Raw genomic sequence first — 16,378 nt, forward strand, 5'->3', positions numbered from 1 at the left:
TTTTTTATCAGGGCGCTCTGGCTATGAGACATACAATTCCTAGTGGGGATAGCTGTTCTTTTCAGGATCAATGGACTACGCTGGGTCTTACATAGAAGTTTTGTATGCCACTGTGTCAAGTGCGGCATCGTATGGGTGCAGTGCCTTTTCCGATTCCAGTTAGAGCAGCCAAGCTAGCCAATTCCTTATTTCTGATGCTACCAAGCATTTTCTGACAGGAGTCAAGATATCTTGCTTCGCTGTAGCCTGCGGGGCGTTTTGGACAGTGGATTTCTTCTGTTATGTGTGATCAGTCCACGGGTCATCATTACTTCTGGGATATAACTCCTCCCCAACAGGAAATGCAAGAGGATTCACCCAGCAGAGCTGCACATAGCTCCTCCCCTCTACGTCAGTCCCAGTCATTCTCTTGCACCCAACGACTAGATAGGATGTGTGAGAGGACTATGGTGATTATACTTAGTTTTTATGACTTCAATCAAAAGTTTGTTATTTTAAAATAGCACCGGAGCGTGTTATTACTTCTCTGGCAGAGTTTGAGGAAGAATCTGACAGAGATTTTTTACTATGATTTTAACCGGAGTCGTTAAGATCATATTGCTGTTCTCGACCATCTGAGGGAGGTAAAGGCTTCAGATCAGGGGACAGCGGGCAGATGAATCTGCATTGAGGTATGTGGCAGTTTTTATTTTCTGAATGGAATTGATGAGAAAAGCCTGCCATACCGTTAAAATGACATGTATGTATACACTTCAGTATTCTGGGGATGGTATTTCACCGGAACTACTGTGTTAAAGGTCACTAATCCTTTTTAATAACTATTCTCATGTTAAACGTTTTTGCTGGAATGTAGAATCGTTTACATTGCTGAGGTACTGTGTGAATAAATGTTTGGGCATTATTTTCCACTTGGCAGTTTTTTGCTTTAATTGTGACAGTTTCGTTTCTCTTCACTGCTGTGTGGGAGAGGGAGGGGCCGTTTTTGGCGCTCTTTGCTACGCATCAAAAAAATTCCAGTCAGCTACTTTTATATTTCCTGCATGATCCGGTTCATCTCTGACAGATCTCAGGGGTCTTCAAACTTCTTTGAAGGGAGGTAAATTCTCTCAGCAGAGCTGTGAGAATTCTTATAGTGACTGTGTATAAAAAACGTTGTTTTGTTTTCTTATGTACAAATTTAATTAGTGTTGTTTTTTTTTACTAATGGGAACAAACCTTTGCTAAAAGTTGTGTTGTTTTAAAATTTGATGCAATAACTGTTTTTCAGTTCATTATTTCAACTGTCATTTAATCGTTAGTACCTCTTTGAGGCACAGTACGTTTTTTGCTAAAAAAGATTATAACCAAGTTGTAAGTTTTTTGCTAGTGTGTTAAACATGTCTGACTCAGAGGAAGATATCTGTGTCATTTGTTCCAATGCCAAGGTGGAGCCCAATAGAAATTTATGTACTAACTGTATTGATGCTACTTTAAATAAAAGTCAATCTGTACAATGTGAACAAATTTCACCAAACAGCGAGGGGAGAGTTATGCCGACTAACTCGCCTCACGCGACAGTACCTGCATCTCCCGCCCGGGAGGTGCGTGATATTTTGGCGCCTAGTACATCTGGGCGGCCATTACAGATAACATTACAAGATATGGCTACTGTTATGACTGAAGTTTTGTCTAAATTACCTGAACTAAGAGGCAAGCGTGATCACTCTGGGGTGAGAACAGAGTGCGCTGACAATGCTAGGGCCATGTCTGATACTGCGTCACAGCTCGCAGAGCATGAGGACGGAGAGCTTCATTCTGTGGGTGACGGTTCTGATCCAAACAGATTGGACTCAGATATTTCAAATTTTAAATTTAAATTGGAGAACCTCCGTGTACTACTAGGGGAGGTCTTAGCAGCTCTCAACGATTGTAACACTATTGCAATACCAGAGAAACTGTGTAGGTTGGATAAATACTTTGCGGTACCGGCGAGTACTGACGTTTTTCCTATACCTAAGAGACTAACTGAAATTGTTACTAAGGAGTGGGATAGACCCGGTGTGCCGTTCTCACCCCCTCCAATATTTAGAAAGATGTTTCCAATAGACGCCACCACTCGGGACTTATGGCAAACGGTCCCCAAGGTGGAGGGAGCAGTTTCTACTTTAGCTAAGCGTACCACTATCCCGGTGGAGGATAGCTGTGCTTTCTCAGATCCAATGGATAAAAAATTAGAGGGTTACCTTAAGAAAATGTTTGTTCAACAAGGTTTTATATTACAACCCCTTGCATGTATCGCGCCGATTACGGCTGCGGCAGCTTTTTGGATTGAGTCGCTTGAAGAGAACCTTAGTTCCTCTACGCTAGACGACATTACGGACAGGCTTAGAGTCCTTAAACTAGCTAATTCTTTCATTTCGGACTTACGGCTAAGAACTCAGGATTCGCCATACAGGCACGCAGGGCACTGTGGCTAAAATCCTGGTCAGCTGATGTTACTTCTAAGTCCAAATTACTTAATATACCTTTCAAGGGGCAGTCCTTATTCGGGCCCGGTTTGAAAGAAATTATCGCTGACATTACGGGAGGTAAGGGCCACGCCCTACCTCAAGACAAGGCCAAAGCTAAGGCTAGACAGTCTAATTTTCGTCCCTTTCGGAATTTCAAAACAGGAGCAGCATCAACCTCCACTGCACCAAAACAGGAAGGAGCTGTTGCTCGTTACAGGCAAGGCTGGAAGCCTAACCAGTCCTGGAACAAAAGCAAGCAGGCCAGAAAACCTGCTGCTGCCCCAAAGACAGCATGAACCGAGAGCCCCCGATCCGGGACCGGATCTAGTAGGGGGCAGACTCTCTCTCTTCGCCCAGGCCTGGGCAAGAGATGTTCAGGATCCCTGGGCACTAGAGATCATATCTCAGGGATACCTTCTAGACTTCAAATTATCTCCCCCAAGAGGGAGATTTCATCTGTCAAGGTTGTCAACAAACCAGATAAAGAAAGAAGCGTTTCTACGCTGCGTACAAGATCTGTTAACAATGGGAGTGATCCATCCGGTTCCGTGGTCGGAACAAGGACAAGGGTTCTACTCAAACCTGTTTGTGGTTCCCAAAAAAGAGGGAACTTTCAGGCCAATCTTAGATTTAAAGACTCTAAACAAATTCCTAAGAGTTCCATCGTTCAAAATGGAAACTATTCGGACAATCTTACCCATGATCCAAGAGGGTCAGTACATGACCACAGTGGATTTAAAGGATGCTTACCTTCACATACCGATCCACAAAGATCATCACCGGTATCTAAGGTTTGCCTTCTTAGACAGGCACTACCAGTTTGTAGCTCTTCCATTCGGATTGGCTACGGCTCCAAGAATCTTCACAAAGGTTCTGGGTGCCCTTCTAGCGGTACTAAGACCGCGAGGGATTTCGGTAGCTCCGTACCTAGACGACATTCTAATACAAGCTTCAAGCTTTCAAACTGCCAAGTCTCATACAGAGTTAGTTCTGGCATTTCTAAGGTCGCATGGATGGAAAGTGAACGAAAAGAAGAGTTCTCTCTTTCCTCTCACAAGAGTTCCATTCTTGGGGACTCTTATAGATTCTGTAGAAATGAAGATTTACCTGACAGAAGACAGGTTAACAAAACTTCAAAATGCATGCCGCGTCCTTCATTCCATTCAACACCCGTCAGTAGCTCAATGCATGGAGGTGATCGGCTTAATGGTAGCGGCAATGGACATAGTACCTTTTGCACGCCTACACCTCAGACCGCTGCAATTATGCATGCTAAGTCAGTGGAATGGGGATTACTCAGATTTGTCCCCTACTCTGAATCTGAATCAAGAGACCAGAAATTCTCTTCTATGGTGGCTTCATCGGCCACACCTGTCCAGGGGGATGCCATTCAGCAGGCCAGACTGGACAATTGTAACAACAGACGCCAGCCTACTAGGTTGGGGCGCTGTCTGGAATTCTCTGAAGGCTCAGGGACTATGGAATCAGGAGGAGAGCCTCCTTCCAATAAACATTCTGGAATTGAGAGCAGTTCTCAATGCCCTTCTGGCTTGGCCCCAGTTAATAACTCGGGGGTTCATCAGGTTTCAGTCGGACAACATCACGACTGTAGCTTACATCAACCATCAGGGAGGGACAAGAAGCTCCCTAGCAATGATGGAAGTATCAAAGATAATTCGCTGGGCAGAGTCTCACTCTTGCCACCTGTCAGCAATCCACATCCCGGGAGTGGAGAACTGGGAGGCGGATTTCTTGAGTCGCCAGACTCTTCATCCGGGGGAGTGGGAACTTCATCCGGAGGTCTTTGCCCAAATACTTCGACGTTGGGGCAAACCAGAGATAGATCTCATGGCGTCTCGCCAGAACGCCAAACTTCCTCGCTACGGGTCCAGATCCAGGGATCCGGGAGCAGTTCTGATAGATGCTTTGACAGCACCTTGGAACTTCAGGATGGCTTATGTGTTTCCACCCTTCCCGCTGCTTCCTCGATTGATTGCCAAAATCAAACAGGAGAGAGCATCAGTAATTCTAATAGCACCTGCTTGGCCACGCAGGACTTGGTATGCAGATCTAGTGGACATGTCATCCTGTCCGCCTTGGTCTCTACCTCTAAGACAGGACCTTCTGATACAGGGTCCATTCAAACATCAAAATCTAACTTCTCTGAAGCTGACTGCTTGGAAATTGAACGCTTGATTTTATCAAAACGTGGTTTTTCTGAGTCGGTTATTGATACCCTGATTCAGGCTAGGAAGCCTGTTACCAGAAGGATTTACCATAAAATATGGCGGAAATACCTATACTGGTGCGAATCCAAAGGTTACTCCTGGAGTAAGGTTAGGATCGCTAGGATATTGTCTTTTCTACAAGAAGGTTTAGAAAAGGGTTTATCAGCTAGTTCATTAAAGGGACAGATTTCAGCTCTGTCCATCTTGTTACACAGACGTCTGTCAGAAAATCCAGACGTCCGGTCCTTTTGTCAGGCTTTAGCTAGGATCAAGCCTGTGTTTAAAGCTGTTGCTCCACCATGGAGTTTAAACTTAGTTCTTAACGTTTTACAGGGTGTTCCGTTTGAACCCCTTCATTCCATTGATATAAAAATGTTATCTTGGAAAGTTCTGTTTTTAATGGCTATTTCCTCGGCTCGAAGAGTCTCTGAGTTATCAGCCTTACATTGTGATTCCCCTTATCTGATTTTTCACTCAGACAAGGTAGTTCTGCGTACTAAACCTGGGTTCTTACCTAAGGTAGTCACTAACAGGAACATCAATCAAGAGATTGTTGTCCCATCCTTGTGTCCAAATCCTTCTTCAAAGAAGGAACGTCTTTTACACAATCTGGACGTAGTTCGTGCCCTCAAGTTCTACTTGCAGGCAACTAAAGATTTTCGCCAAACTTCTTCCTTGTTTGTCGTTTACTCTGGACAGAGGAGAGGTCAAAAAGCTTCTGCTACCTCTCTCTCTTTTTGGCTTCGTAGCATAATACGTTTAGCCTATGAGACTGCTGGACAGCAGCCTCCTGAAAGAATTACAGCTCACTCCACTAGAGCTGTGGCTTCCACTTGGGCCTTTAAGAATGAGGCCTCTGTTGAACAGATTTGCAAGGCTGCAACTTGGTCTTCGCTTCATACTTTTTCCAAATTTTACAAATTTGACACTTTTGCTTCTTCGGAGGCTATTTTTGGGAGAAAGGTTCTTCAGGCAGTGGTTCCTTCTGTATAATGAGCCTGCCTATCCCTCCCGTCATCCGTGTACTTTTGCTTTGGTATTGGTATCCCAGAAGTAATGATGACCCGTGGACTGATCACACATAACAGAAGAAAACATAATTTATGCTTACCTGATAAATTCCTTTCTTCTGTTGTGTGATCAGTCCACGGCCCGCCCTGTTTTAAGGCAGGTAAATATCTTTTAAATTATACTCCAGTCACCACTTCACCCTTGGTTACTCCTTTCTCGTTGTTTCTTGGTCGAATGACTGGGACTGACGTAGAGGGGAGGAGCTATGTGCAGCTCTGCTGGGTGAATCCTCTTGCATTTCCTGTTGGGGAGGAGTTATATCCCAGAAGTAATGATGACCCGTGGACTGATCACACAACAGAAGAAAGGAATTTATCAGGTAAGCATAAATTATGTTTTTTCCTCTGAGTCAAAGTTTCTGATACATCCGTACAAGGGTAAGACTCTGTCTGGTCCTGATCTGACAGGCATAGTTCTGTTATTAAAGGAGTTTGCCCTCAATCTGGGATTTGTCCAAGTGGTGGGTTGATTCTCTCGGTTTGTCTTCAAACTTGGATATGAGATGTCTCAGATAGTCTGTGGACATAGTACATCAGGGTTTCTACGTAGTAATCATTCCTTCTCTGCCTGAGGCAGGTTTAACCTTTTAATTTTATCTGCAGGCCCGATAACGGTGAAACATTTTTGTGGTGCTTTGGGATTTCTCTTCTCTGTGAGGGATTGTTCCAGTTCCTGTAAGAGAACAGGGCCTAGGATTTTATCATTCCTCTTTGAGGTTCCCGATTAGGAGGGAATTTCCATCCTATATTAGACCTTAAGTGTCTCAACAGATTGTCTCAGGGTTCTGTTCTTCATTTGGAAACAAGTGGTTCCTTTCTTCTTTTTAAACTGGGAAGGGTCAATTTATAGTGACCATAGTCCTGGAGGAAACGTATATTGCAGGTTCCTGAGGTCTGTCTTTCTGTCACACACTTTCAGTTTGTGGCTCTTCCCTTTTGGCCTTGCCATGGTTCTCAGAGAGAGCTGTATTGGCAGGGATCATTTCAGGGTTTGCTGTGGTGCCATTCCTGAACGTTATAATGGTTCAGGTGCCATGTGTTCAACAAGCAATCTCTCTTGCCGAGATATTGTTGTCTTTCTTCATTCCTCAATTGGAAGTGAATCTGAAAATAAGTTCCATTGGTCCAGCTACAGAGGTAGATTATTAGGGACCAGATGGGTTTACTTCTCTCTGAAGTTATTTTTGACAGAGGTCAGGAAATTCTTCTTTCCTCTTTCTGCACTCTACGGTTTGGCTTTTTAGGGAGCCCAATATATGGAATGGTCTGATGATTGCTTCATTGGACATCATCCCTTTGTTTGATCCACCTGAGAGTCTGTGGTTATGTATGTTCAGATAGTGGTCCAAGGATTTTGTGGCTCTGTTTTAGAGGATAGATCTAGATCTGCCGACATGAGATTCTTCCCTGTTATTCAGAGAGGGGAATTAGTGGTAGAGCGATCGCTTTTGCTTGCGAGAGGTAGTGGGATCATTACCCGCATTCTCAAGAGTTTTTTGGGTTTCTCAGGAGCATCTGTCTTGGGGTGCATTCTTGCGGAGACCTTTCTGAGTAATAGTCACGGTCGCTAGCCTGTGGGGTTGGTGACTATAGACTTGGGAAGAGCTTGCTCTCCACATCATCATCTTGGAGGGGAGAGCGATCTGCAATGCTCTGACGGCTTGGCCTCACTTGTCCTATCTGGTTTTTCAGGTTATAGTTGCAGGGAGGACCATGAAGTTCCTTTGCCATGATTGGCGTGGATTGTTTGGTGGGAAGGACGCTCACATTCTAGTTTATCCTCTATTCTCATTTCAGTCTTCTTGAGCTGTTAGTTTTGTCATCCCGGGAGTGGGTTTTCCCGGAGGTGTTCTCAAGGTTAACTCTCACATGGGGGGTGCTGGAGTTGGAGATAAGTTTGCCAAGTTTCCAGGTCATGTTTAGGGTCAGAGATTAGCAGGCTGCTCTGCTTAATACCCTGGCGGTTCCTTGGGATTTTAGTCTGATGGCTCTCCTCCACGAGTCTTTGCTCGTATCAAATGGGAGTGAGTTTCAGTATTGTTATAAGTTCCTGCATAGTCTCGCAGGATCTGGTTTTCAGACCTAGCGGATATGCATTTTTTTTCCACCTTGGTTGTTGTTCCTGTGGAAGGATCCTCTAGTTCAGGGTCTTCTTTTTTTTTTTAAGCTTTCTGCTTGGAGATGTACTGCTTAGTTATGTGTAAGCATGATTTTTTTCTGACTCGATTATTGAGACCATGATTCAGGCTCGCTAGCCTGTTACTAGTTTCTTTTACTATTAGGTATGGCGTAAAATCCCTGAGTAGTGTGAATCCATGGACGTCTTTTGGAAGTAGGGTTAGGATTCCTAGGGGTTTTGCCATTCTCCAGGTAGTTTTGGAGGACAGTTTGTCAGTCAGTTCTCTGAAGGGTCAGTTTTTCTGCGTTATTTTTTACACAAGTAACTGGCGTATGTGCCAGACGTGTATACTTTAGTCAGAACCTGATAGTATCAGGCCCGTTGAAGTCTGTTGCTCTTCTTGGAGTTTTTTCTTTGTTTTAAGGTTTTTGTAGCAGGCTCAGTTTGAGCCTTTGCATTCCATAAGATTTTAACTTTTTCTTGGAATTTTCTTTTTCATTCTGCTCGGAGAGTTTAGGTACTCTGGGATTTGCAGTTTGATTCGTTTTATCTTTTCAGATAAAGCGTTTTTTTATCCTAAGTGGAAATATTGTTTGGCAATTGTTGTTCCCTCTCTTTGTCCTCATTATTTTTTGAGGTACGTGTGTGCACAATTTGGCTGTTGTGCAGGCTTCTGTTTTTGTTTGTTTTCTCTGTTTTAGAAAACTACTGCTACTTCTCTTTTTTCTGGTTGAGAAGCTTTCTTTGTTTGCTTTACAGACTACGGGGCTGCAGTTTCCTGAGAGAGTTATGGCTCATTATTCGAGGGCTGTCTCTTCTTTTTGGATTTTCAAAATGAAGCTTCTGTGGAACAGATTGGCAAGTCTGCCAATTAGTTTTTCTTTGCATATTTTTTTCAAATTTTTTAAATTTGATACTTTGTCTCGGTTGAGGTTACCTGCCTTGTCCCTTCCTAATCATCTGTGTCCTCTAGCTTGGTTATTGGTTCCCGCTAGTAATTGATTCCGTGGACTCACCATATCTTTGGAAAGAAAACATAATTTATGCTTTATCTTTTTTTCTCCATTCCCATTCAACTACATTGTCCACTAAAAGATTCAACAGGACAAAGCTTAAGTAGTTGTGATTCTAACATATTGGCCTAGAAGTATCCTGTGATTATTATAACATTGGCTATAGATGATCTTTTAAATCTGCATCTAGACCTAATGATGCAAGGCCTTCTCTTTCATGTTCATCCATAGGTCACTAAGAAGCCACCCCACTTGTGCAAGGGTCTTGCATCCTCAGTCTAGATTCAGTTGCAGATAAATTCTAGATTTTATAGGTTTAATAGGTCCAGTCTCAGCTTTATTATTCATCACTGGAGAAAATGGTCTGATTATTTCCCTTTTTTCTTTCTTTCAAGCAATAGCACAAATTCTGCTGATTCAAATAAAACTAACAAAATCCTGAAAGAAATCATTGTATTTGATTTGTTTTTTAAAAAAAGTTCATTACTACGTCTTATATTCTAAATGCACAACGGTAAATTATCTTCCAGTAGTACTTTTTAAAATTAAATGTGTCCTAACAATTCATTGTGTCTTTATATGATGTAGTTTAGTTAAACTGATTCACAATGTAAGCTTGTTGTCAGTGGGACATATGACAGTGTGAATAGGTTATTGTGTACTTTGTAGCTTGCTACATCTTTGTCCTTATTTTCTTATTCACATTTTTCCTAGGTTATTATGAGGACAGTGACGAGGAAGATGTTCGAGGACAAGCATGGAACACTTTCAGACAAAAGTCTTTACGGGAGTTACACCATGATGAGGAGGAAGATTTTGGTTCTGATTAATTCAGTTCATTTGAATGTGGATCTACCTGTCTTATAGAGGGTATCTCTCTAAGGAAATATGTACAGAACAGTGTTCTCTAGAAACTCTATTTTTGCCCAGAAACTATAACCAGTTTTCCCTTCAGCTAGCACTTTTTGGAGAACTGTTAAATGTCATAAATGTCTTTCTACTTGTAAGTTTTCGAACCTTGCACATGTGAGTTTCACTTCAATGTCCCTTTAATGATTCAGAAAGTGTAAAGCCTTTAAAAAAAAGGTTCAAAATTAACCCTTTATCTGGGTATCCTATGTTGAAACTTAGCGCCTTTCCATGAGAACTTAGGTTCACAAGCACATGCATGCCTTGATCACTATATGGCAACTGTGTAACTGTGTTCAATTCATGCACTCTCTCCTGAGTCTACCGTAGGATGCTCTTTAACAAAGTATACCAAGGGAATTAAAAGTTGTTTTTTGTTTGTTTTTTTGGACAGTCTATTTGAATCATCATGTTTGCTTCTTTATTTCTTTAAGATGGAAACAAAATGCATAATAATATAGATTTCTGTTTCTTTTTATACTTTGCAATAGCAAGATGAGTGTAAGTACCTTTAACTGCAGTTTTTAACTACTATGTTCAAATGAGCCTGATACCAATTATATCTGTAAAAAAAAACACAATGATTTATGTATGTGACATTGATTTAACTCCTATCTCTCCATAAACTAGCAGTCATGCACATGTATGTAATAAAAAATATATAGTTTCCATCATTTGATCCTGAATTCCTGTTAGTGATATTGTCAGGAAATGTAATCCCAATGACACCATTTTGTTTCATGGAAAGACCATATTTAGGTACCACTTGATCATAAGATCAGACGCCAGATTATCAGGAATTGTATTCTGTTTGTACCAACTTGGACTTATTTGTGGTAGTTGGCACGGCACATGTGCAGATGTCAAATGCACAAGGATAACAGTAGGTTGATAAGCCAGAGTTGTTTATACGAATGTAATTATTTTTAATTGTATTAATCTGCGCCGTGAGCCACTTAGTTACTTGCCAACTGTGTATCTGCACACACTAGCTTAACTGTGCATGGCTGTACATAGCTTAATCTATTATTTAAAAGGGACAGTAAACATCTTGTAATTGCAAGGTATTTCAGCCTTGCTATAAAAACACAAATCAGCCCAGTCTAAACATTTTTGTAACTAACATTGGTTGCTGCAATTGTTTTTTCAGTAACTAAGATCCAACCACCACTCGGCTTTTTGCAGGAGCTAATCCAGGCTTGAGTCTGCAGCTGAGAAGGCTAGCCACGTTCATTATGTTAGTATAAACTACAATGTTTTGCAGCTGTTGTCTGTCGAAGCAAATTAAGGAATATGTAGCAGGCTTAGCCTTGAGAAATCTCCAGTGTGCATTTCCAGTTTTGAGAATTAAACAATTCACAGTTCTCAGAGCTTAATTACATGAAAATGGGGCAAAATAAATAATGAAAGTATAGTGCAAAGTTGTTTTACCTACCCGTAAGTAAACATTTTATATTCAAATGTTAAGGTGTTTACTGTTACATTCAAATAAAAATTTTATGTTTTGAATTTTTTTTTTTCTCATGACATTATATTCTGACCACATTAAAAGAATAATCAGAGTAATAATGGTGCTAACTGACCAGCATAAAGAGAGGTGATTTTAAAAGCAAATGTTAATAACTCATACTGTTGTATTATTTCTTATAAAACCTGTCTATACTGTTTGTGTCTATCATTTGGCACTTATGAGGCAAGAGGGAAAATACAGTTTTCTTTAATATCTGTTATGCTGGAGTAATGCACATATGATGGAACATTAATCCAGAAAAGATTAGCAGGCATATTAACCCCTTGAGTGCTAACGACGGCTCTGAGCCGTCGCAGAGTTTCTCACTCAGGTGCTAACGACGGCTCAGAGCCGTCACTAGCACTCTCCCACCTTGAGGGAGATCTGGGGGCTCCCACCCGCTCCTACCCCGGCGATCGTGCCGGGAGTGACAGGCATCGCCAGGGCTTTCCGTTTTGCATGGTGACGTCACGCGGTAATGACGTGATGATGTCACCGCGCAACTTTATTTAAAAATGACAATTGACAATATAGGGAAAGGGGCATGCTGCTTAGAAGCCTGTATCTCGAGCATCTAAGCAGCTACAGACCCCCAAGACCCACCTTTGGAAAGGTAATCGCCTAACCTTTCCAATGGTATAAGTCTTGGGGATCTGAAAAGAAAAGAAAAAAAAGTTTAAAAAAAAATATTTTAAAAAATGTTAAATTAAAAACCCCTCAAATGTGCTTAAAGGTATATGAAACCCAAAAATGTATTTTGTGATTCCGACACGGCATACGGTTTTTAAAAAGTTTTCAATTTACTTCTGTTATTAAAGGGACAGTCTAGGCCAAAATAAACTTTCATGATTCAGATAGAGCATGTCATTTTAAACAATTTTCCAATTTACTTTTATCACGAATTTTGCTTTGTTCTCTTGGTAGGAGGTTCATATGCTAATTTCTTAGACCTTGAAGGCACTAGAGAGTGTTAGTTCACGTATTTCCTATAGATAACACTGTGCTTGTGCACGTGAAGTTATCTGGGAGCAGGCACTGATTGGCTAAACTGCAAGTCTGTCAAAAGAACTGAAATAAAGGGGCAGTTTGCAGAGGCTTAGATACAAGATAATCACAGAGGTTAAAAGTACATTATTATAACTGTGTTGGTTATGCAAAACTGGGGAATGGGTAATAAAGGGATTATCTATCTTTTAAAACAATAAAAATTCTGGTGTAGACTGTCCCTTTAAATTTGATTAATTCCCAAGTTATTATTTGTTCAAGAGATAGCTAGGTAGGTGTCTGTAGCACTACATGGCAGGAAATAGTGCTGCCATCTAGTGCTCTTGTAAATGGATAATATTCTTGCAAAACTGCTGCCATATAGCGCTCCAGACACGTGCACACTCCTGAGCTTGTCCATGATTTTCAGCAAAAGATACCAAGAGAACAAAGAAAATATGATAATTAGACAGTTGCTTAAAACTGTATGTTTTATCTGAATCACGAGAAAATATAGGGTTTTATGTCCTTTTAAGGTTGAACTATGCAACGTTTTAGATTATTGATCAAAAATACATAAAACAAGGCATCTGCAAAACAGATATGGCTTAAGAATCTTTTATAGACCTTTATACATAGCAAGATAGGGTAAATAGTCCAGCTTCATTACTTTTACAAACATTTTTAGTGTTATTTGTTGACCTTTAGTTGAAAGAAATCGTATCCCAAGGAATTACAGAACAAGATCATTTTAAAATGATATCTAAAACTCTGCTGACAATATTTCATAAAAGCAATGATTTTAGATCCTTGGCAGGCTGCTGCTTTTTCTAGCAACTTGTTATTCCATGTCCGTCTTCCCATTGCTGTGGTAGATGTGGGAGCACAAGGGGAAAACAAGGTGTAATAGATTTCAGGTGTGTAAAGTATCTCATTCATAGAGCTTTTAAAGCTCAGTGTGTAAACTACTGAGTAGTATCTCAACCTATGGTACGTGTATCCCTGGGGGTACTTGGGGCATTGGCAAAGTGTACTCTAGGGATTGCTCCTCTTGATGTACCTATGGTAAGCAACATATATTTGTAATTTCTACCCTCAAGCACTCCTCACAGTGCAGTTTGAGTATTTCACTGCCTATGTTAGTCTAATGCTCAATTACTAATTCACCTCAGACTAGGAAGCCCCTAGGATCTGACCTGTTAGTGTCATTTGAGTACTGTATTTGAGCTTCACTGTTGTAAAGTGTATCACTGTGAACAAGTGTCACAGAAACAGAGGCCAGATAAATGCGCTAAATTGTATTATACCCACGTGTGCCACAGTAAAATGAGACAGATAAACTGTATATAAAATAAAGTTAAACAAAGGTGGGACCATAAATAGTACTGTGCTCATCATGTACTAAAATGTAAGATTTTTTAGTCTGAGGCACAATATTAATATTATTACATTTGTGCCTTGTGTGTGTTTTTTTTTTATATTTATTTGTAGTGCAAATGTTTCCAAATATTTTGCTGTATGCAGGTTCAGTAAAATTGGATTTTAAAATAAATTCCTGAAAATAAAAAACATGATATGACACCTGTATAGTTGTTTCTCTGATTAATAGATCCGTTACAAGTTTGTGAAACCCTATAATGCACATTTTTATCATGTGAGAGTTTAAGATCAGTGATATCTGTGTGTTGCAATTGGGGTCTACAGGGGTACTTGCTGAAAAAAGATTAAGAAACCATGAGCTTACTACACAATTTAGTCCAACATAATACTAAAACCAGCTACATTTTTATATCTGACAAATATATCAAACAGACCCTAGCACTGTCTTCTGCATTTACAAGAGTGATATTCGTTAACAAAAAATAAAGATGTTAGGCAAATTTTCTTTGATTTATTTATTGTGTAAATATATATATAAAAAAATTGACATCATTAAAGCACCAAAATGAGCTGTGAAAAGTAGCCCAAAATCAAAAGGAATGATAAAAAAAAAAAAAATGCTACCCGATAATTCTATAACCTTCTCCAGTAGGCTAGAGCTATGTGCAAGTATTAGTGAGTATGTCTTATTCTGTTGTTGCTTATATTCAACTTTGGCTCAATACAATAGTGCAATATGGAGTTCTTTTTGGTTGCTACAATGCAGTTGGGGATTTTTCAAGTTCCACAAGATTCCTCCACAATCTGAATTTAAGAGGTGGGGCAAACAGGTAAGAAAAGCTGGAAATACAACTTCAATAATCTGCAAACATTACTTGTACTTGTTTTCTATACTTGCTGAAACATTGTTTTGTGTATTATTTTTTTTTTTTTTTTAAATCCATAATCCTTTGGACTCTGACCCTAAAGCAGTTTGTGCACAAAATGCATAAAACCAAAAGTATAGTTAATTTGTCAAAATCTGTTTAGCCATGACTGTGCAGCCATCATATGTAGTATAAAATGACACTAGTTCCTATTTATGATATATAATAAAGATTATACTGAGTGTTTGTGTGGGCCATCGTATACAGTTATTTAACTGCAATTTAAAATGACAAACAGTTCAGAAAATTAGAATCTAGCACACGATGTATAAAGACATGCACATGAAAATGAGGTATCATATGTAGTTACTACATGGGGTGGGGCCTTTTAAATCTAGTGCTTACAGTTTCAATATCCATGTATTTGTTCAGCACTGTTATTGCAAATGGGGCCTCTATTGCATGCATATGCACAGTTTTAAATAGCTCATACGGAATGTGTTTACATAAGCTGTCCTTATTCAGCATTGCTTATGTGTGCTACTGGAAAAAAGTCATCATTTTATCACGTAATTGGTACAACCAATTATAGTAAATTAAATGCAATGGAAGGGACATGTTGACTTGAACGCATCCCTTTACTTTGTTCTGCAGAATGTAGCAATGCTTGTTTTAGTATCTATAGAATTCTCCTAAATATATAGATACACAAATAAACACAGATGCATATAAGTATTAATAAAATTCAAATTGCAGTGCACTTAAGTCACTGGATGCTGTGTTTGCTCAACAAACCAATAGCATTAAAAGAATATTAAAGGCACTCATGTAGTGTATCTTATTTTTCACCCACATAAAAACTAAACCTTTTGTTTATACAAGGTCTGTATTTCTTTCTAATGACACGGTGAGTCCACGGATCATCAATTACTGTTGGGAATATCACTCCTGGCCAGCAGGAGGAGGCAAAGAGCACCACAGCAGAGCTGTTAAGTATCACTTTCCACAAACCCCAGTCATTCTGAGTAGGTTTACTCTCTTTCTTTTTCACAGGTCTCTGTGAGGAGCGGCATCCTCTCATACTTTGTGAGTCGTCTGACTGCCGGCTAGAATGCAGGTAAGTGCCTTGGTTGTTCTGGGGCTAGGAGGCTGGCAATGAAGAGGTTAAGGACCCTCTGCTTTTAGTGGGACAAATCCTTATGGATGCTTAGGGTAGTGTGCAGACACAGTCATGAGACTTGGGGGTTAATTTCCTTCATAGCAAAGAAGGGGTTAACCACCTTGGGGCTTAGATATAATTTTAGTACCTTTTTATCTGTATTTTGGTAGCTTCCTTTTTTTAGCGACTGAGTGGTTTGAAGTGACTAGGTCAGGGGAGAAAGCGCGTATGGCGCAATTTCTAGGGGCTGTGATGGTGTCTTAGAAGGGACTGAGCACTTATTGTGGTTTCATACAATGAGAGGAAGTATTTCTCTTCCGCTTTTTTAGGAAGCGGAGCAATGCTCTATGTACTTTTTATTTGTGCCAGTATCCTGCACAAATTGGTAGGCGCTTGTATCTCAGTGTTTTGTGCGGTAGGAAGAAGCGCGATGTTTGTGCGATTCACCTCCATGCCATCTTCTTGTCCCCGCCTCCTCAGGTACGGAGAAGCGCAATCTTGGACTTGTAATTTTTTCAGTTTCGATAACCCTGCCTCATTCTCCAACCGAGAACGGGGCGGCGTTACTGAGGAATAGGTCATCACACATAAGTTCCGGTTATATATTTTTCCTCAAATCAGGCTTGTATAGAGAGGCCTTATTAAACTTTG

The 16,378-nt window shown here is 40.3% G+C and overlaps 1 protein-coding gene across 1 annotated transcript in view; it reads left to right on the forward strand.

The window, feature by feature from the left end:
- The window catches only part of SLC7A6OS (solute carrier family 7 member 6 opposite strand), an 80,743-nt gene extending 69,406 nt beyond the window's left edge, over positions 1–11,337 (forward strand). Inside the window, exon 5 of the mRNA XM_053718902.1 lies at positions 9,634–11,337. Within this exon, the coding sequence (XP_053574877.1) occupies positions 9,634–9,749 (116 nt within the window). The 3' untranslated portion in view covers positions 9,750–11,337. The remainder of the gene's footprint in view (positions 1–9,633) is intronic.
- The last annotated feature ends 5,041 nt before the right edge of the window (positions 11,338–16,378 follow it).

This window comes from Bombina bombina, chromosome 1 (assembly GCF_027579735.1).
Source record: "Bombina bombina isolate aBomBom1 chromosome 1, aBomBom1.pri, whole genome shotgun sequence".
NCBI lineage: Eukaryota > Metazoa > Chordata > Amphibia > Anura > Bombinatoridae > Bombina > Bombina bombina.